The sequence below is a fragment of the Mastigoproctus giganteus genome, chromosome 9 (genome assembly GCF_048544385.1).
Source record: "Mastigoproctus giganteus isolate SK-2022 chromosome 9, ASM4854438v1, whole genome shotgun sequence".
In the NCBI taxonomy this organism is placed as follows: Eukaryota; Metazoa; Arthropoda; class Arachnida; order Uropygi; family Thelyphonidae; genus Mastigoproctus; species Mastigoproctus giganteus.
The window spans coordinates 73,857,023-73,880,692 of record NC_143583.1 but is presented as its reverse complement, the minus strand read 5'-3'; the positions used below and the strand labels follow the sequence as shown (position 1 = coordinate 73,880,692).

The window sequence follows — 23,670 nt, the reverse complement described above, 5'->3', positions numbered from 1 at the left end:
CTTGTGTCAAAATTTACAGGGAAATTATCCATTGCTATCGTGTTCTTACAGAAAGCAAATAATGCATGAAAATAATCATAGAAGGTTGTTTTTACAGATCTTGTGTTCCATCTCTATACAGAGTTATCTGTATGTGATCCTGGCATCCAAACATTTAGAAGTTCATCCATTACTGACTTGTTCTCACAAAAGGCCAAGTGCAAGAAAATATTCAGAGTGCTGTTTATGCACTGTTTTGTGAAAGAATTACATAAAAATCTCCTTAAATAAAAAAAAAGAAAAAAAAAAGAAAAAAAAAGAAAAAAAAAAAAGATTATAATAAGGAATGAATTTCTTTTATGTACCCATTATCATTATGAGTATAATATTTTATTTTTATAGCATTTACAGAACTATGGACCAGTAGGGAAAAAAAATAAGAGATATATTATCCTGTGACTGCATTATGACAGTTATTTTATTAAAAATTTTGAAATGAAATTAATTATAATTGTTATGAATATATTTTAATTTATAGTACCTAGTATTATTGAACAGAAAAATATTGTCAACAATAAATATCGATTTGTGGTGCTATAGGCTTCTATATATTTACTTCAACTACATAAAACTTACTGCACAAACAAACAGGTTAACACTATATTATTAATTTTTTAAAATTAACTGCTTATTTTATTTTCAATTCCATATAAGAATTCTAACAGAGAAAAAATAAATTACAAAGTTCATACAAGGCTATGCTATAAAAGTGGTATATCTAGAGTGATTCACACAGGGGAGTGTCCTAGATACACCATTCATATTATAAAATGAAGGTTATCTGAAGGAAGTTAAGAAATTTAGTTTCAACACTGTGTACACTTTAGTTACAATAAAGAAATAATTTGTAATAATCCTATATTCATTAAGGATTAGTCGTGGGTCTGTAATAATGCACACAGAAGCATGTAAGACTGAGCTTATATGCTTCTACAAAAAATGTGCAATCCAGTGTCAACTGCTCCACTGACTGAGGTTACAATAAAGCTGCAAACTCCTCTGACTCAAGAGGCATTATAACTCATTTAGATCATTCAACAACCCTATGCACACAGCTGAAATGCAATCCCCCAAAGAGAAGTGTTATTTTTATTTTTTTTATATTGAAAAATTGCAGAATCAAGTATAAAACATTCTAAAAATCTCACTCTCAGAAAGGTAGTGTTTTGTGTTTTAGCCAAAAAAAGATATCTATTGAAAAATAGTTTCAAGTAACAGTTGTTTATTTCTAGTAACTGTGACAACTGTGTACAGTTTTTACTGAAAATTCACTGAATATTTCAATTTACTATGAAATAAGAAAAACTAGGGTTTCAAGCTTCACTGCAATGCAAAATCTCCCCATGTTTCCAATACAGCTTTTTCTTTTTTTTTAAAGATATTTTTAAAAAATATATATATATATATATTTTTTTTTTTTTTTTTCGCTGTTATGCACAAAGGTAGATTTGCATCTGAGTCAATTCTCCAATGAAATGTAAATATTATTTCTGTAAAGGCTTGTATATTTCTCTGGTTTCTGTGAATTTTTGACATTTTCATGTATGATTGGCTTCTTTTAAATATTGCTAAACCTAAAAGTCTCAACACTGGAAGAGAGGTGTTGTTAGACATGCCTTAGGTTTTTAAAACTTGTTTGCTCATTTGCAAAGCTAGAAGAAATCAATGTTACTTCTTGAATAAATACTGATTCTATATTGATATGAATTTCTTGGCTCTCTTAAGAATTTTATTATGCTAATTTTAATCAGAACCATTAAATAATTCATTTTGTAATGAATAATTACATTATGATTTTAGTTTGGAATTGCAGTTGTTAAAGAAACAAAAGATAAAACTCAACATCTATCTTATCACTTATAAATTGTTTTTTTGAAAAGTATATTGCCGTAATACCTTCTTTGATGCATGTATATTATCTGTTAACATTCTCAGTATAAACTGGCAAAAAGTCAAGTACAATGGAAAAAATTACCATTACATAAACTTTTCTAGATGTGTATTTCATCAATTAGAAAATTATTTTTCCAACAGCAAGTTATCTATGCTATAAGCTATCAAAATCATCAAATAAAAAACACTGCATTTTTTACGCTGTGCAAAAAAAAAAAAAAAAACTACTACACATAACAGATTTTTTTTTTTAAAATCCATACTGTTAACTTTTTTTGATAAGCATTTGATCTAATAACAAAATTTCAGGATAACTTTCTATTGGCATCTGAATTAAAACAAAAATTAATGCCATGTAAAAATTGGATATTTTCATGAATAGAAAATAGCAAGTGTCACTCATAACAGATTTTTTTGAAAAACAACATTATACAATCTTTCTTTGATGTGTACTTGATCTGATATAAAAATTTCAAATAAAATCAAAGAGAGCTAAAAATGGAGACAAGTCTTTTCATATATGAATACAATAAAGAAGATCCCTTACTTGAACTGAAAAGTCACAGAAAGTCCAGCGTATGTGGCAGATGAGTTAAAAGGTGCTTTACAATAATCTTTACAATTGAAAGACCATTCAAACCATGAGAGATCCGTTTCAATGGATCAGATTATCAGATATTATAATCTAAGATCCTCCTGGATTTTTGAAAAACATCATTATATACTCTTTCTGTGATGTGTACTTGATCCGATAAAAAAAAATTCAAAAGAAATCAAAGAGATAAAAATGGAGACAGAATTCTTTTCATGCATGAATATAATAACAAAGAGGGTGGATCAGACAGATACCTTACTTAATCAAAAAGTAAAGCTTTTGATATATATTCCATGAAAGGCTATTATATAAACTGCAGCAAGGTTGTTTGTTCAATCATGAGTTGGCTAAGAGATAAGAGAAGATGAGGAAAAGTCATAGAAAGCCCATCGGACATGACAGATGAGATAAAAGGTACTTTGCAATAATCTTTACAGTTGAAAGACCATTCGAACCATGAGAGATCAGTCACAATGGATCAGATTGCTGTAAATTAAGTGATTTAGCAATCTCAGAGAAGAGCATATGAGGAAAACTAATGCAGCTGAGCAAAAGGTATGGATGGTACACATCCTGTTACGCTAAAATAGGCTGCATGTGAGTGCATAATTTCATTTAGGGTGTTATGAGATCATTAGAATCCAGAAAGACCTCCTGGACTAGAGGACTGCTAATGCCATTCCACTTCACAAAGACAGTGCGAAAGATATGGCCAAATACAGAACAGTGAGTTTGATTTTGGTGGTAGATAAAATCATGAAGTTTCTGATTAATGATACAATATAGGACCATCTCTGCAGGAATTCTTTCTATAATAGATCACAGCATGGGTTTGTGAGGAGGAAGTCTTGACTAATCAATCTAGTTAATTATTATGAAGCCATAAAAATGCTGGATGCAAGAAACAACTCTGATAGTATTTATATTGATTTCAGTAAAGCTTTTGAACAGAGCAAATTGGGATTAATGGCAAGCTCCTATGATAGATCACATGTTGGCTAAAAGATAAGAGACAGAGTAACCATAAACAGACATACCACAGGATGAACCAGTACAGCAAGTGGAATCCTTCAGCATTAGGAGTCACTTCTGTTTCTTATTTCTGTAATGACATTGATGAGGAAGTTGGCAAAGTTTGATGTTGATTTAAAGTTAGGAAGGGAGGTAAAAAACATGAACCAGGACATTCTGCTTCAAAATGACTTAGATCAGTTGCACAAATGGCCTGAAAAATGAAGTGTAATTCTTCTAAATGTAAGGTTTTCTGACTGGGGAACAGAAATCCAGCAGTTAAGCTAAGGAGAGTGGAATTAAAAGTAATCCGGGGGGGGGGGGACTTATGGTTATGATTCAGTCAGACATGAAATTTTCCATGCAATGTAAACAAGGCACACAAGTGTCCCATCTATGATATATGGGAACTTTGCAAATAGGAAAAAGGATGTCATTATCCTTTTGTATAAGATGACGGTGAGACCACATTTAAAACATTGTTCAGGTTGGAGGCCACACTTGAAAAAAAAAGCACAGAACTAGAAAGCTATGTCTTTACATGTGTATGTCTAGAAAGAACTCAGAAAAGGGCAATCAGATTGGTAAGATATGAATGATAAGTAAGATATGAATAATTGGTAAGATATCATATAAAATGCCTGCTTCCTTGCATCATTTAGCCATTATAATATTAATAATCTATTGGCATCCACACTAGAACAACAAAAACGTATTAAACAAAAAAAATTTTTGAATCCACCTTGGATTGCAAACAAATTGTGTGTACTTCTCATAACACATTGTTTATTCAAATCATACTTTTATAATGAGGTATATCTGAGTGAGTAGCAAAATTTAAAATGATGGCCATGTTATAAAAGATGAATAATTGAAAATAAAAAAATTGAGTACACAGCAGAAAAAAAACAAATTAATATTAAAAGAGCTTTGAAAAACTGGCATCAAATCAAAAAATAATAATAAAAAAAAAGACACGATTTTTTAAAAAAACAAATACTATCATATTGATGATTATCAATAAGATATTTTGATGTCACAGACTGAATTGTATTCTTCAGTGGGTGGGTGGGACACAATAAGAAATTTTCATTAATGCTGAATCTACTAAGTTTTTAAAATTGGGGCCAATGAGCTTACTGATAAATTAAAACAGTCAGAATCAACCTTTCATTAAAACAGCAAGAAAAAATAATAAAATGATATTATTTTATTTTGGTAGCTTAATTAGGGTAATAACATTTCAAAAAAGAAACACTAATTGAATCATAAAAAAACAATTAAGGTTACAATTTTAAACCATGCTCAAAAAGAACTGGGGTGAAAAGTGAAATTAAATTACATAAAAAGTACTTACATTTTAGCCTTTTATGTCTCTTTCTAGGTATCATAAAAAAATTAAATAAAACATGGGACAATGTCTTTTCAATAACTGTAGCTTCTATCCTCACAAGATCTTTTCTAAATAAAACAATAATAAACCATGAAATACTCATGCAAATACATATCTTTAAGACTAAATATAAAAACATATTTAACTGCTCAGAAAAAATCAGTAAACTGTGGAAGTATCTGGAACGCGTCTCCATGATAGCATAGTGCAGTGGTTTTCAACCTTTTTTTTAATAATGGCACCCCTAAGTAATTTATTTTATTTTGCGGCACCCCTACTCAGTTTTCTGCCTGTTAGATCCGATTCTCTCTCTGTATATATATAATATTAAAAAATATATATGTTATATGATATTTATTATAATAATATAATTATAAAAAGTACATTTCATAATACAAATTATATACATACAGTATATAATTTTATTCTTTATATAGAGGTAATAAGTAAACATCAATTATAGATCACCACAAAATTAAAAAGATACTGTACACCTTTTTATAATGAAATACATATATAAATTAAAAAAATAATAATAGTTTAAGTAAATTAAACCCAAATTACATGGCACCCCTGGAATGTTGCTGAGGCACCCCGGTTGAAAACCACTGGCATAGTGGCTTCACATGCCACTTTAGGAGAGGTCTGGGTTCAATTCCCATCCATGACGGCGGAATTTATGAAGTCCTCTTCAATCGAGATTGTAGTAAGCCAATCTCAGACCGAAGAAGTAGGGCTTCCCCCATGAGTTAAGGATTGTTCACCTTGCACAACATGCAAATGTGCACATGAAAAAGAAATAAAAAAATGTTCTTGTTTATACAAGGGAAAAAAAAAAAAAACTTATGGTTATGATTCAGTCAGACATGAAATTTTCCATGCAATGTAAACAAGGCACACAAGTGTCCCATCTATGATATATGGGAACTTTGCAAATAGGAAAAAGGATGTCATTATCCACTACAATAAATTATCAATAAAAATGTTAATCATATTTAGCAGTCACTGGCTTGAACTCCAGTCCACTCAAAGAGCGCATACTACTGCACTCACGCTCCTGACCACTCGGCTATGACATGCTTGTACAGACACAACACAATGGCACAAAACAGCCAAAATTGCTGATGCACCTAAAACTCAATGCACACAAAAACATATAGAACATGATTACATTTCATCAGCAGTCACACAGCTCAACAAATCCAAAGTAACTTAACTTAACCTTCCACACACAAGTTCTCTTAAAAAAATCCCAAAACAAACATTTTTAAAAGAACAAACAAATTCAATATGTAACAATCTGTAAACACAATAAATAACAATACCAGTAACAATCTGAGAATGGTGTGCTAACCTCCACCTGATTTGTTAATGCTACTTACAAAAAACATGCACTGAAATTAAGATAATAAGCGATAAAGCGATTATTGGAGGCTTGAAGTGGTGGAACCCATGTTTAGTCTCTAGAGCTAAGTTCCAGTCAACACTTCCCTATCTCTTCCATCATGCAGTATGATTGATGACTTTTGAGGTTATGATGAACGTCGTGGCGAGATCCAATATTCCTTACATTTCGGGGGTACACTCTAAAACGGTGTTCGCAGGCCGGCCGCTAGTTAGTACACCGGACCGAACCTATTGGTAACTCTCTAGGAGGCTTCCGGATCAGCTAGTGTATAATCTTGCTACCTCTACTCTGCCAGATAGTGACTGGAGGGAGTCCGAGTAGTGTGTATGCGGGGAGCATTGCCGAGGCCACGTTATGTCAAGGATCTAGGTATATTCTTACCACCTGTACGCCATATCCAAAAATTTCATTACTTCATACAGCATGTCCCACCCACTTTTTCTTACTATTGAATACACCATGAATTGTCAAACTAATAGAGCAAGCTTATCTGCGAAAAGATCTAAACCTCCCAAGGACTTTCTCATTCATTTCACAAATATACGTGGTCTTAATTCTAATCTCAACGATGTCCATTTCCACTTGCAGTCTGCCAAACCCCATCTACTTTTTCTGACAGAATCTCAGTTATCGGTTGATTCAACTACTGCTCATCTCAGATGGCCAAATTATTCGCTGTATGATTCCTTTCGTCTCAAAGGTGGTACTTGTGCATAGGTCAGTCCTGATATTCCCTGTCAGAGACTTGGCAATTTGGAATCTCCTCTGGCTTAAAATCTCTCTACCTCATTGTGTAAAATTCATCTGTTGTCTCTACCATTCTCCCAACTCCACTAATCACCTGGAGCTCTTTGACTTCCTCTCTTTGCAACTTGACTTTCTCCAGTCCAACTTTCCTAACAGTGAGGTAATTTTCCTTGGTGATTTTAATGTTCACAACTCCAGCTGGCTTCCGTTTTCTAGTCAGACTGACCCAGCAGGTCGAGATGCTGAGGCTTTTGCAATTACTAATGACCTAGCACAGATTGTTCATTTACCTACAAGAATACCGGACAATCCTAATCATACAGCCAATACGCTTGATCTTTTTCTCACAAACAATCCTTCTAAGTACACGGTCGAAGTGAGAGGTCCGTTAGGCACTTCAGATCACAACTTGGTGATTGTCTCTTCTCCAATGGAACCTTTATCTCATGGCTATTCCCAACCTCGTGTTGTTTGCCATTACAAGAATGCAAAATGGGATGACCTGCGAGACTTCTTTTCTTCTTTTCCTTGGTCGGATTACTGTTTCAAAACTTCTGATGTCAATGTTTGCTCAGATCTTGTCAGTGAAATTATTCTTGCAGGAATGGAATCCTTTATCCCACACTCCACTTTAAAATCTCGTCCCTTATCTAAACCTTGGTTTTCCAATAAATGTGCTAAGGCTGTTCAAGAGAAGAATGTTGCATATCGTAATTGGCTTGTTTCTAATTCTTCAGTTTCATATTCTGCCTACACCAAAGCTCGCAACAATTGTAAAGCAGTTATTAATCAGTCCAAACTAGAGTTTGAACAGGCTAAGAGTAGAAAACTTGCTTCTTGCCCTAATGGTAGCCGAGCATTCTGGTCTCTTGCCAAAGCTATTGTCCCCAACTTTTGCCCATCTCTGCTCCCACCTCTGTCCAAACCAGATGGTTCTGTTGTCACTTCAGCCAAGGATAAAGCTGACCTGCTAGCATCCCATTTTTCTTCCAGCTCATGTATTTATGATCTTGGTAAAACACCTCCCACCATTCCCAACACGCTCCATTCAATGCCTCCTGTGGTCTTCCGTCAAAAGGATATCAGAAGGATTTTGATGAATCTTGATGCTAAGAAAGCTCCAGGTCCTGATGGTATTTCTCCACTTGTTCTCAAAACCTGTGCTCCTGAACTTACTCCTATTTTTTGCCGCCTCTTTTCCCTTTCTTATTCCAAAGGTGTTTTTCCTTCTGCTTGGAAATTTGCTCATATCCAGCCAGTACCCAAAAAGGGTGACAAATCCCTCCCATCCAATTATCGTTCCATTGCAATTACTTCTACTCTCTCTAAAGTAATGGAGAAATCAATTAACCGCCAACTCTTAAACTACCTAGAAACCTTCCATCTGATCAACGATCGCCAGTATGGATTCCGTCAGTGTCGATCCACTGGTGATATTCTGGCTTATGTTACCCATTTATGGACTAATTCAATGGAAAGGTTCGGTGAAACACAAGTAGTTACTCTTGACATCTTAAAGGCTTTTGATCGTGTTTGGCATATAGGTCTTCTAAACAAACTTCCATCTTATGGTTTGCCAACTGTTTTTAGTAATTGGTTATCCAGTTTTCTCTCTGATCGCTCACTGAGTGTGATGGTAGATGGCTCTCTGTCTTCTAACTTCTCCACTAATGCCGGTGTCCCCCAAGGTTCAGTTCTTTCCCCCACTCTATTCCTTTTGTATATCAATGACCTTCTTCCATTGACTGGAAATCCTATCCATAGTTTTGCCGATGATAGCACATTGCATTCAACTTTCCATTTTGAGAAACCTTGTCCTGCTCAATCAGCTTCAACTTCTCGAAAATCTGCTACCAATTCCTTAAATGCCGATCTTCAGGTAATTCTCCAGTGGGGCAAAGACAACTTAATTGATTTCAACCCTTCTAAAACTCAGTCTTCTCTTATATCTCGCAAAAAGGATTCTTCTGCTCCTATGCTTATCTTTAGTGACATTCCGATTTCTAGGCAAAATGATATATCTCTTTTGGGGATTACCCTGACTTCTAATCTCTCTTGGCACAAGCACTTTACAAATATTGCTTCCTCCGCATCTAAAAAACTTGGTTTTCTCTTTCGCTCTCAGCGTTACTTTTCTTCCAAACAGCTGCTCACTCTGTATAAATTGCAAATCCGCCCTGCTATGGAATATTGTTCCCACATCTGGGGTGGTGCCCCCAAAACCTCTCTCAGGCTTCTTGATTCCATTCAAAAGAGGGTAGTTAGGTTAATTAATGATTCATCTCTAACAGAGTCTCTCCACTCGCTCTCTCATAGACGTACTGTTTCTGCTGCATGCCTCTTCTACAGATACTTCCATGGGCACTGTTCTTCTGAACTGGCTTCTATAATTCCCACCCTCTCTTTCAAAACAGTCCAAACACGTGCCGCCACCAGCCAATATCCATTTACTGTCCAACTTCAAACCCACAGAACCAACTTTTCGTCTTCCTCATTTATTCATTCAACTGCCGTTTTCTGGAACAACCTTCCTTCATACATATTTCTTGAAAATTACAATCTACAGAAGTTCAAGTCCAATGTCAACAAATATCTTCTTTCGTCTTCTCAACCTCCAACCCAAGCACGGTACTAAGTACTATAGGTTCTAATACCTCTCGTGTTTGGGGTTCACATAAAAAAAAAAAATCTTCATTATAAAATCAAAGGTATCTGTCAAAGCACAGGGCATACAAAGTCCACAGACTGGCCACCAGGCATCTTGGTATCGATCACTGCCACAGCCAACAGCAAATTTGGATCATTAACCGATAGTCATGATATGATAAGGGATTCATGTTAAAATTGTTGGGGGCTGCCAGACTGCAAATCTGACCTCAAAGTCTATGTTTTTCCGCCTAAAATAAAAGTTTTTCCACCAAAAACAGTTTTTTCACCCAGAACAGCAATGTCTATGTTTTTCCACCTAAAACAAAAGTTTTTCCACCAAAAACAGTTTTTTCACCCAGAACAACAATGTCTATGTTTTTCCACCTAAAATTGTAACATATTCCAACACATGGTTGTTATACTTAGACTAAACCACCAAACTTTGGCTTTTAAGTGTATAACATTAAAATCAGTAATTTTATAATTGAAAAAAAAAATTAAATAATAATAATAACGCCTGCATATTTTAAAAATAACAGACTTTACTAAAAATTTCAGAAAATGCCTGTAAAGTCTGTTACTTAAATATGCAGCTGTTATTTTATGTATTTATTATTATTTTTTTTCAATTATGAAACTACTGATTTTAATGTTAACTGATGACCAACATATATTTTATATGTTAAATGATGAGAATAAATAAATGACAGGTATACACATATCCTTAATGAGAATAACCCCGAGAAGGCAGACAAAAATTAATTAATGATCCATCTCTTACAATCTCTCTCTCTCTCTCTCTCTCTCTCTCTCTCTCTCTCTCTCTCTCTTCTTTATTCCTTCCAAATGCCAATGTTCAGTTTCTGCTGCATGTCTTTTCAATAGATATTTCAAGAGCACTGTTCTTCAGAACGGCATCTACAGTAACCTTGTTTTTCCAAACCAGTTTGACCATATGCTTCAGTTTGTCAATAACTGTTCGCTGTTCAACTCCAGTTGCTGGAGAGGCCATCCTGCAGTGGACTGAAAATGGCTGATGATGATGATGTTCAATTCCAAACTCACTGAACTAACTTTTCTTTGCATGTATTTCCTGAAAATTAGGGGTGGGTCTAAAGGCATAGTAGGTAAACTACAGACCAGTTAGTGTGATTTCAGCAGACTAATTGGTCTGCTGAAATCTGTTGTTCCAGCAGTGATCTTTCTCTTAACTGATCTTTCTGATTTTCATAAATGACATCGATGAGGGAGTAGGCGGCGTGACATCAAAATTTTCAGATGATGTAAAGATTGGTAGAGTCATTAACAATTAGTGCTTCTTAAGGATTATTTGGACATGCTTCAAGGGTAAGTCAAAAAAGTGGCAATGTTTTAATTTACCCAAATTCAAAGTCTTACATTTCAGGAATAGCAACTCCAAAGTAACTTATATGCTCAGTGAAGTTGAATTAAAATCAGTAGAGAAAGAAAAGAATCAAGGAGTTATGATACTGGAGGATGTGAAGCTGTTGAAGCTCACAGTTTGAAGAAATTTAAGGGTCAACTGGATAGCTATCTACGTGGGGAGGGAAGCACATAATTAGTATATTTTCTTATCTACTTTTTATATATATTCTTTTATTTTTTATATTTTACTTTATTTTAATGTTATTTTTGGATTTATTTATTATTATTATTTTATTTTATTATTATTAGGCCAGTGCAGCAAAAGTACACAGCTTCCTTTCCTATGACCAATACCAATACTCAAGTACATTGTCAACAAGTATCTTCCATCTGCTCAGCTTTCAAGCCATACATGGTGAGTCAGGGTTCTAATATCTTTCATGTTTGAGATCAACATAAAAAATAAAAATTTAAAAAAAAAATGTCAAAATTTGCTTTTAGTGACATTTGCAATTAAGATGGAAATATAAAAAAATATATATATACAGGCTGGCCTCGATTAACGCAATTAATTTGTCCCGTGAGTGCATTGTGCAAAACGGAAATGTGTTAATCGAATATAATAATCAATAGGAAAAATTATAATTAGTCCTTGACCTTCTGGAATATCCATAAATAATTTTAAAAATACCTTTTAAATAACTTTTTAACTGTATACAATGTAAAAGATAATGAAAATAATTATGGAATTAAATGTTTATTGCATAAAACAGCGGTTCCCAAACTGTGCACCGCGGAATATTTTAAATTTTCGAGGGAAACAGCGATACTCAACATCTGTCGGACACCACGCGAACTACTAGCTCGAGGTAGTTCACAGTTTCAGCATTTCTTATTAAGTTGTTTGGACCTAACTACTAAACGGAGCTGTTAGGTATTTCTTTTGGTCTGGGTGCGCCTTGAAAAAATTACTGAGATACTAAGGGCACCATGAACCGAGAAAGTCTGGGAACCTCTGACATAAAATACACAATGAAGAAATGACTGTTGTGGAAATATTTGAACAGTGTTGACTTTCTCTTTTCAGCAATCAATTTCCGATAGCCGACAACAATCTTCTCTGGGTCCTGGCAAAATAAATAAAAGAATCTCAAACCTTTTGTTTGAGGTTCTATGCGATATGAAAGATTTCATCTAATTTTTTTACTGTTATCTCCTTCGCGGTAACATTTTCATCTGGCTCATTTAAAAATTTGAATTTTTATGCAAGTGTGCATTGACTTTATTAGTGGGAGACAAACAAGTAACACGTCTTCTTCCGATGGTTGATGGAACACACTGAGGAGGGCAGCAGGCAAACGTTTGTTTATTGCCCTTCCGAGCTTAATGTGTGATTCAAATCTTTTTCAACTATCGCATAAAAAAAAAAAAAAAGATCGCGCTAACTGGAAATTTGCATCGTGTAAAGTGAAAAGTGGTATAATTTTTCAAATAGCATTAACTGAAAATCGCGTTGATCGAACTCGCATTATGCGAGGCCTGGCTGTATATTCATTCAGTATGCTGTTCTTAACACAGAAGTACTATTAAAAATTCACAAATTTTATAAAATAATGAAATGAAAGAAAAATATGGCTTGCATGCTTACCTCTGATTACATACTACTTACCCCAAGACTGGTCTCCCTATCAATGTAAAATCTTTACTTCCAACAAGCAAAATCTATGAACAAAAATAATAAGTTATATTGTAATTCTACAAACTTTTCATTACTTAAAACTATTTTAAAAATGTAGCTTAAGTGATTTTATTCACAGCAAATTAGCTGAGAAACGGCAGTTGACGTTCAACATTGACAAATGCAAGTAATCCCAAATTACCATCACAACTGTGTGGTACTACACCTGAGGATAGTAAAAAAAGAAAAAGACTTGGGGGATAACTGTACAGTCAGACATGAAGTTCCCTGCTTGCTTGTTATTTGGTTTTTAGGAGCATTAGCAACTAAGGCCATATTGCTCCGGGGGTATGCGGTGGTCATTCCCTGACCTTTCTGCATCCTCCGTATTTCGCAGTCATGGGCTCAAACCCCAGTCTAATCAAGAAGCGTGTGCTACGCACTGCTGCTCCTGCCCACCTGGCTATGGAGGCGCCTGAAGTTCCATGAGCAGTGCAGATAGGCTGTCAGAACAGTTCATGGGGTTTTCTCAATGATATGCAGAAATTTTGTTATCAGGCATAAGGAGTTGATTATCCTTTGTACAAGACCATAGTTAGGCTGCATCCTGAGTACTGTATACAGGTCTGGAGGTCTCATTTTAGGAAGAATGTAGATCTGGAACAAGAGTAGAGGCAGGCAACGAGATTGGTAAAAGGAACAATAAGGTGCTCTTCCCAAGAAAGGCTTTCATTCTGCAAGTTGGAGCATCTGAATACTAGGTGATCTGATTGAGGTGTTTAAGGATAGGATTGCGTAAGCTCAACGTTGATAGCATTCTTCCTCTTGCTGAGATAACGATATTGATAACATCTGGTATCAATATCATTATCTCAACTCTCCCTCATCTGTTATCTTAACAATATTAAGATAACAGATGAGGGAGCATAAATTCGAAGTGAGGAAGGATGGTTACATGGTAGATGTGTAGAAGTTCGCCTTCAGCCAGAAGACGGTTGATTGTGGGAACAAACTTTCATCTGTTGGTGCGGAAGTGGTTAGTTTGAATAAATTCAAGGAAGAACTAGACAAATTCTTGGAGCAGATGGATGGATGAGGGTGAGATAAGTGTATTTTATTTTTTTTTTTAGCTGATGGTCTATAAGCTTTGGCAATGAGTATTTTGCATCTACATTCACACATGATGAGTTATTCAGGGAGGGGAATGCCAGAGGTGAATTAAACTCTGTCAGCGAACTAGATGATTTTGTAATAACTGAGGGGGAAGTGGAAGAGAAATTGTTGAAGATAAATATAAAAAAGACACACGCAAATAAAGTAAGCAAACCATTAGCCATAATTATGAGAGCTTCATTGGACTCAGGGGAGGTACCCATGGACTGGAGATGTGCAAATGTGACTCCAATTCACAAAGGAGGATCAAAGGGCGACACAAGTAATTATAAACCTGTTAGTTTCACTTCTGTTCCAGGGAAATTAATGGAGGCACTGGTTAAAGAAGCACTGCAGGATCATAGTTATAGCTCGGACACAGCATGGTTTTGTTAAGGGGAAGTCTTGTCTAACCAATTTGATTGGATACTATGATGTGGTCACAAAGGAACTGGATACAGGAAATAACTTTGATATCATATATTTGGATCTTAGAAAGGCTTTTGATACTGTTGCACATGGAAGACTGCTGCACAAATTGGAGAAGTGTGGCACTGGAGGCAAATTGCTGCTATGGATAAAGAGATGGTTGAGTGGGAGAAGACAGAGTGGTAATCAATGGACACTGCTCTTCATGGACTAATGTTATTAGTGGGAGTCCCCCAGGGTTCAGTGTTGGGTCCACTGTAATTTTCTGTATTTATAAATGATATTGATGATGGTATATCAGGCTTAATGTCCAAGTTTGCAGATGACACGAAGGTTGGCAGGGTTGTTAAGAACACTAATGACAGTATGCTGCTGCAACAGGATCTGGAAAGGTTGAGCAGATGGGCTGAGAGGTGGCAAATGAAATTTTTAACATTAACAAATGTAAAGTACTACATATGGGAAGCAGTAACCCCAGAGTAACGTATCAACTCTGTGGTACTACACTGACAGTGGTAGAGAATGAAAATGACCTGGAGGTAATTGTGCAGGCAGATATAAAGTTTTTAGCATTAGTAGAGGCATATGATGCAAGAAAGCAAGCTTATTCAGCATTAGCCAAAAAAAAAAAAAAAAAAACACACCACTCCCATTTCAGCCCTCCATTGTTTAAAATACCTGTCCAGCTGAGCCTTAAATTTATTTAGGCTATCAACTTCCACAACAAGGGATGGAAGTCTGTTCCACCAACCAACTACCCGCTGGCTAAAGGCAAATTTCCGCACATCTGTCTTTTCTCAATTTGAATTTATGCCCTCTCAGTTGATTATTCTGAGCAAGAGGAAGAATCCCATCGACACTGAGCATGCTCAAACCATTCAAGGCTTTATACACCTCCATCAGATCACCTCGCCGGTGCCTAGTCTCCAAACACTGTAATTTGCAAAACTTAAGCCTTCTTCGTAAGAGCAACTCTTTGTTCCATTCACTAATCTTGTTGCCCTTCTCTGTATTCGTTCCAGCAGCTCTACATCCTTCTTGAAATGAGGCCTCCAGACCTGTATATAGTACTCAAGGGGGCCTGATCATTGCCTTATACAACGGAATAATCACCTCCTTATCCCTGCTAGAAAAATTCCTGTATATCATTGACAAGACACCATGAACTACTCTTGCAGCCCGTCTGCACTGCTCAGACAACTTCAGGTCTGCCTGCACAATTACCCCCAGGTCCTTTTCATTCTCTACCACTGTCAGCGTAGTACCACAGAGTTGATACGTTGCTCTGGGGTTACTGATTCCCATATGTAGTACTTTACATTTGTCAATGTTAAACTTCATTTGCCACCTCTCAGCCCATCTGCTCAACCTTTCCAGATCCTGTTGCAGCAGCAGCATACTGTCAGTAGTGTCCTTAAAAACCCTGCCAACTTTTGTATCATCTGCAAACTTGGACATTAAGCTTGATATACGATCATCAATAACATTTATAAATACAGAAAACAACAATGGACCCAACACTGAACCCTGAGGGACTCCACTAATAACATTAGTCCACAATGAGCAGTGTCCATTGATTACCATTCTCTGTCTTCTCCCCCTTCTCAATCATCCCTTTATCCATAGCAGCAATTTGCCTCCAATGCCACACTGCTCCAATTTGTGCAGCAGTCTTCTATGTGCAACAGTATCAAAAGCCTTTCTAAGATCCAAATATATAATATCCAAGTTATTCCCTGCATCCAATTTTTTTTTGTGACTGCATCATAGTATTCAATCAAATTTGTCAGGCAAGACTTTCCCTTAACAAAACCATGCTGTGTCCGTGCTTTAACTGAAGTCTTGTCTAAATGATCCTGCAGTGCTTCTTTAACCAGTGCCTCCTCTAATTTTCCTGGAACAGAAGTTAAACTCACAGATCTATAATTACTTGTGTCAGCCTTTGATCCTCCTTTGTAAATTGGGGTCACATTTGCACATCTCCCGTCTATGGGTACCTCCCCTGAGTCCAAAGATGCTCTCATAATTATGTCTAAGGGTTTGCTTACTTCCTTTGCTGCCTACTTTAAAATAACTGGATAGATCCCATCCACCCCAAGAGTCTTTTTTTTGTTTATCCTCAACAATTTCTCCTCCACATTCCTCTCAGTTATTACAAAATCATCTAGCTCACTGCCAGAGTTTACTTGACCTCTAGCATTCCCCTTCCTGAATAACTCCTCATGTGTGAATGTAGATGCAAAATACTCGTTTAGTTTGTTAGCCACCTGAGCAGGATCATCAACAGCTGAACCATCAATATCCAGTGGACCAATCTGATTCATCCCTTTCCTTCTAGAGTTTACATAGGTAAAGAACTCTTTTCTGTTTTTCTTTGCATCCTTTGCCAAGTATTTCTACATAGTCTGCCTTTGCCTGCCTAATCTCCTTTGTGACTTGGTTACAGACCAACTTATATCTATCATAGGCTTCCATGTCGCCCATTAATTTATATGTATCCCATGCATTTTTCTTCTCTGCCATGTTTCATTAGTTCATCTGACATCCATTTAGGCCTAAACCTTGAACAATATTTTTATTAGTTGGTATGTAAAGCCTAGTAGTTTCCAAGATAAATTCTTTGAATGCTTCCCATTTTGAATTTACTGTTGATAACATCATCAGTTGGTCCCACTGTATAAAATTTAAATAGTGTCTCAGACTATTATAGTTGCCTTTACGAAAGCAAAAACCCTTTCCTTTACCTCTGATGCTAGTTACCTCTTTGAGTAAATCCCACTTCATCACACTGTGATCACTGCCACCTAATGGTTCATTTATCTGCAGATTCTTAATGCATGAAGAATCATTACTGATAATCAAATCAAGAGTATTACTCCCTCTAGTTGCCTCCCGAACATGCTGATGTAGAAAACAATCATCCAATAAATCCACAAAAGCCTTGCTAGTGTGTGAGTGACCAACCCACAAATTCCAGTCAATATCTGGGAAATTAAAATTCCCCCATTATAAGACTCTCTGATTTACTGGCCCACTCTATTTCCCTGTACAGTTTCCTATTATACTCATCAGAGTCATTAGGCCTATAACACACTCCTACTCTCAATTTTGATCTCCCAAAGCTTATGTCACACCAAACTGACTCGATACTGCACTGTCCAGCAATGTTGACTGGCTTCATTTCTTTGGATTTTATGTGTTTCTTAACTAATAGCATAACCCCTCCTCCCTTCCTATCCTGTCTGTCCTTTCTGTACACAATGTACTCCCCAAATTCCAGTTCTGCACTCCTTATATCTGTGTGACACCATATCTCTGATATCCCAACAATATCTGCCTTTGATGCTTTGAGCAATACCTCAAATTCATCAAATTTATTTACCAAACTCCTAGCATTGGTGTACACGCAAGTATACATGTGCCTGTTCCTATTCTTAGCTACCCTAACACAGCCCATGTGTTTACTTGTACCGCAATGACTCCCAGCAGTCTCTGAAAGTCATCTTGTTTTCCAGGCTGCTGCTCATTCCAATAGAAGCAGTGCAAGAATAACTTTCACCTCTGCCAGTGGCTACTGTTAATCTATTAGTCCTTGTATCCCCCAAGCTAGCAGTTTTCCGACCCAACACTGCCTCGATAGAATCAGCAAATATTCTTGCACCCTCTCTATTTGTATCCCATCGCTGTAGAATCAATCTCTCCTGTTAACAAGTACAGACCGGGCTGAAAAAAAATTCTACCTCTTGAGCCTTGCACAATCTTTCCAGGGCCGAATCGATCAACAAGGCTCTCATCATATACTCCCTCCTATCATGTCTGGGCACAATAGGAGGGAGTATAGGATGTCTTTACAGTGAATTCTACATAAACATGAGAAACAGTATAGTGACAAGTGGTACTACATTGTTTATATCTGATCTATTTCAATAAGTTCTTAACAAACTGTGTTAATATCATTGTCTTGCTCAGACTTCTTAGAATAACTGGATATTAGCTTCAATAAATGTTAGGGCTCATAACTTTGTAACAATCTTCTTTTACTAAGCTTTAAAGAAATTTAGTACTACAAACAGAGAACTCTATTAACAACCTTTCCAGGTTAATAATTCAAACCTTTAAACAACTCAAAAGTGATACTTCTGTCCTTTCTCTAAAGCCAATGAAGGCAATTTTGTGATAATTATGAACAGATAAACCTATTAAAAAAATTCCCTACAGCAGCATTCAAAAATATACATATCAATTATCATCCATGAGAACTTTCGAAATCAAATCAACATAAAATATGAATCTTTAGTAAAAGCCAAAATATGCCCTTTAAGAATGTCTCCCTTTGTCAGTAAGAAGATTTTAGGATATGCAAAAGCAAGGATGAAAGGTATAAAAGCAAAGACAGACCGACACTGAAGAAATTTAACTACACAGCCTAGCAACAATTAGAATTTAACAAAAGCACCTTGAACATAGTTATCCGGACATGATCTATATTGACATTGTATTACTATTAATGACCAAATTCAGTAGAGATTGGCTCTCATAAATTGACAGGTTTCAGTAGTAAAAACACAAGTGTGATGTAGGAAAGGTTTCTCTTTATCCAGGCCTGAACAAACCAGACCTGTTAATAGTACATCACACAATTTACAAATACAAGTGGAGAGGACAAGAAATGGGGAGAAAAAAAAAGAGATGAAAAGGTATAAAGATTTATCAAGTATCTAGACATCCCTGTTTTCTTAATGCCCTTTTGGGCCTATCTGGATAAACAAGTGACTCATGCTGGTATAACAGATATATGAGCTAAACAAGTTAGTTGTACTCATCATGGCAAACTCAGTCATGTTCTGACTGACTTTGAGAAGGGTGTTATTACTGTATGTCAAAACACCTGCTAGCTTGTCAATTCATGCAACTGCTAACAGCTTACACCATACAAAATCTATCATAAGTGATATTATCATGAAATAGAAGTGTGACAGTTCTAGTACCATCCAGCAACACACAAGAAGCTCACTACTCCACACGACTGGGGGCAGTCAGAGAGCTAGTACAAAAGTCTCATTAGACATCCTTTCTAAACATAAACCACTGAACTGAATCATGAACTAAAACTGAACTGAAACATCAACATTGAACTGAGGTCTGTACTAACACATTATGTATAGAGCTCCAAAACCTCAGTTTTCATGGGAAGGCAGTGGTACATAAGCCAAACATAACCAACAACAATTTGTGGTCTTGCCTTGCATGATGCAATGAATGCCATGATTGGTCCATAGAACAACAAAATCAGTTCTTTGGAGTACCAAATTTTGCTACACCTATTCTGATTAGATGGGCAGATGTGGAGAATTCTTAGAGAAAGTCTGTACACTGTAACAACAATGATGTTTTGAGGAGGTGGAGTTGTGGTGTGGGGGATGCCACAACCCCACCTAAGCCATACCAAAATTTCTCACAGTATAGCTTAGGATCTTTTCTGGTTGTGCAGGGAACCATGAATGCTGACCTTAACATTTTGGACAATGCCCTAAGATGTGGGAGTTCTTTAGTAGAGAACCATGTTTGTTTAAACAGAATGTCCTGTGAAAAATTCTGTCAAAACACAGTTTTCAACTTTGCCAAACAACCAATCTCGAACAGACATGAACATACATTTTGTATGTTCATGTCTGTTCAGAGACACAAATGTACAAAAGCTGGAATGACCAAAAATGACCATTGCAGAGTATAATTTTAATCCTACAGAACACCTATGAGATGAGCTGATATGTTGGGTGAACTCTAGACCAACACATCCCACATTGGTAGCTCAAGTTACTGCTATGGATAAAGGGATGGTTGAGTGGGGGAAGATGGAATTGTTACTAATGGACACTGCTCATCATGGACTAATGTTGGAGTCCCCAGGGTTAAGTGCTGGGCCCATTGTTGTTTTCTGTATTTATTAATGATACTGATGAGGGTATCAAGCTTAATGTCTAAGGTTGCAGATGATATGAAGGCCAGCAAGGTGGCTATTGACAATTATGATAGTATGCTACTACAACATGATCTAGAAAAATTAGGTAGTTGGGCTGAGAAATGGCAATTGAGATTTAACATTGACAAATGCAAAGTCATGCATATGACTTTGCATTTGTCAATCTAATACTAAAGAGTTACTGTTCTCCAGGAGAAATGGAGAACTAAACCTAATACAGTCAACTGTTTGTTGGTGGAAAGCCTACCCAGGAGGATGGAGTGTATCACAGCAGGACCAAAAGAAATCTGACACTACAAAAATCAGTGGCAATGATGACAATTTTAAACCGTGTCTGGATACTTTTTGGAGGGTAATGTACAAAGTATTTGGCATACAGCACTCAACACTATTAATTGCAATTCAAATAACACACAATTATTATTTTTCAATAACAATAATAAGAAAAAAAAGGAGGGAAAAAACAGATAACAAGTCTCACATATAAGCTCACTCTCCTATAGGCTGGCACCCTATACACCATGCAAATAGTTGGACCTATGAAATTAAGAAATATCAGACTGTATTCAAATGCATTTTTATGAAATGCTAACTGATTACCTGAATATAAAAAAAAAGCATGTCATTATTTCTCCCTAAAGTTTTCCTCAGCAAAACCTCAGCTATTTTTGAGAGTAAAAGGCATAAGTTTCCTGTGTTAGTCACAAGAAGCACTTCTAAAAGTTATATTATTCTGCACCTCACAAAACTAGGAATTTAATTCCCAAAATAATATTTGAGAATAACATAAAAAATGCTTATTAATGCTTAATCATTAGAATTAAAATAAGATTAAGGAAAAATAAGTTATGTCACAGCTGTAGAGTACAGCAATCCTCAAAACTGAAATAAGCAAACTAATCTTCTGTACTGATACTACATATCACTTCACAAAATGCTATACATTATTCTGAAAACTGAACTCAAAGATTCATACAACGTATCCTCCCCTTATGAATTCTAGAAAAGCTCGCTATTGATACTTTGCTATTAGTAAATGCCTCAGTTATGTAGTGTTAAGCACTAAAGTAACTAAGGCTATGAGGCATCAGTATATTGTGTCTGTAATTGCACACTCTTCAGTCAGCTTACTGTCTGCAAAAAAAAAAAAAAGATTTTCCTATTCAAGTTTCAAGAAGGAACCACCGCAACCATAAATCTGGGACCAACTAACTCAGTCATGCAATGATAAAAGACCATAAAAACCTCATGTCATAGATGAGATCATATGAAAGCCTTTTTCCACTCAGTGTGGAAAAATCTTACGTTTGGTCCTTGAAGCTGTCACAGCCATTCTAACAGGTATGTCAAGCTATGCTTGCTACCTGGGAGTCTAAAACATTGATGGAACATATATTCAGCCTCTATCATCTCAAATTAAGTTGACCTGATTTCAGCAAAGTCTTGTCGGTAGTTGGCAGCTAAATCCTCTGCTTGCACATTCATGATGGTGGGACTTAGTAACCCTAGGTAAAACCCCCCATGTGCAAGTCCTGAAATATGGCACCTAGCGCACTATAGGTGACCTCCTAGTTGCAAATTAAGGAAAGCAGGGGTAAAGGTGGGCACCCGCACCACACAGAAGAATGCCACTCCCCTGCATTACCAGACAATACTAGGTGGTAGATGACTCTCATTAAACAGTGAATTCCACCACGTGCTACTGCAACAGGATCTAGATAATTTGGTCAGATGGGCTAAGAAGTGGCAACTGAAGTACCTTGACAAATGCAAAGTACTGCATATGGGTAGAAGTAACCCCAGAGAAACGTACCAACTGTGTGGTACTACACTTAAGGTGGTAGAAAATGAAAAAAGGCCTGGGAGTAATTGTGCGGTCAGATATGAAGTTTTCTGAGCAATGCAGACAGGCTGCCAGGGCTGGTCATGGGGTTTTGTCAATGATATATAGCAGGGAAAAGGAGGTGATTGCCCCTCTGTATTATTTACAATATTACAGGTCTGGAGGCCTCATTTTAGGAAGGATGTAGATTTGCTTGAGCGTGTACAGAGAACGGCAACAAGATTGGTGAGGGGAATGAAGTGATCCTCTTACCAAGAGAGGCTTAAGTTCCGCAAATTGCAGTGGCTGGAGACTAGGCACCTGCGCAGTGATCTGATTGAGGTGTATAAGGCCTTGAATGGGTTCAAGGCCTTATACACCTCATCAGAAGTGGAAGGATCCCATCAGAATTCAGCATGCTGAATTCTGATGGGATCCTTCCACTTGTTCAGATCACGAACCTAAGGGGGCATAAATTCAAATTAAGAAAAGACAGATGTAGAATAGATGTGCGGAAATTTGCCTTTAGCCAGCGGGTGGTTAATTGCTGGAACAAACTTCCATCTGTCGTTGTGGAAGTTGATAGGTTAAATAAATTTAAGGAGGAACTGGACAGACATTTGGAGGGAATGGTGTGATTTTTTTTTTTTTTTTGGCTGATGCTGCATAAGCTCATACACTTGCTTTCTTGCATCACATGCCACTACTACTACTATGTTGCTTTTGGAGGCTTGAAGTGGTGCAACCCATGTTTAGTCTTCAGAGCAAAGCTCCAGCAACCCCCAATCCCTTCCATCATGCAGTGTGATTGGTGTCTTTTGAGGTTACAATGAATGTCATGATGAAATCCAATCTTCCTTACATTTCAAGGGCACAGTTCTAAAATGGTGTTTGCAAGCCAACTGCTAGGTAGTCCCCAGACAGAACCTACTGGTAACTTTCCCAGAGGCTTCTTGATCAGCTGGTGTATAATCTCGCTGCCTCTATTCTGCCAGAAAGTGACTGAAGAGAGTTCAAGTAGTGCGTATGCAGGGGGCATTGTCAAGGCCCAATTATATGAAGGAGTTGGGTATATTCTTGCCATGTGCATGCCATATCCAAATATTTCATTACTTTACACAACGTGTCCTCCCCACCCATTTCTTATTACTGAATACATCATGAATAGTCAAACTAATAGAACAAACTTATCTGCAAAAAGATCTAAACCTCCAATTCACTTCCTTGTTCATTTCACAAATATATGTGGTCTCAGGTCCAATCTCAATGATGTTCATTTCCAGTTACAATCTGACAAATTCCCGATTATTGGTTTATTCAACCACTACTCATCTCAGTTGTTCCAATCATTCACTCTATGATTTCTATCACTTCAAAGGTAGTACACTTGTGCATATGTTCACACTTGTATTCCCTGTCAGAGACTTAGTAATTTGGAATCTTCTCTTTTTGATCTTCTATGACAAACTCTCTACCCCATTCCAT

At 36.5% G+C, this 23,670-nt stretch overlaps 1 protein-coding gene across 1 annotated transcript in view; it reads right to left on the bottom strand.

Annotated features, from left to right (window-relative positions):
* mRpL21 (mitochondrial ribosomal protein L21) overlaps positions 1–23,670 on the bottom strand; it is a 44,739-nt gene that overhangs the window by 807 nt on the left and 20,262 nt on the right. The window contains exons 4-5 of the mRNA XM_090381477.1: positions 12,791–12,843; positions 4,896–4,999 (exon numbers count right to left, since the gene is read on the bottom strand). Coding sequence (XP_090237603.1) covers positions 4,896–4,999; positions 12,791–12,843 — 157 coding nt within the window. The remainder of the gene's footprint in view (positions 1–4,895; positions 5,000–12,790; positions 12,844–23,670) is intronic.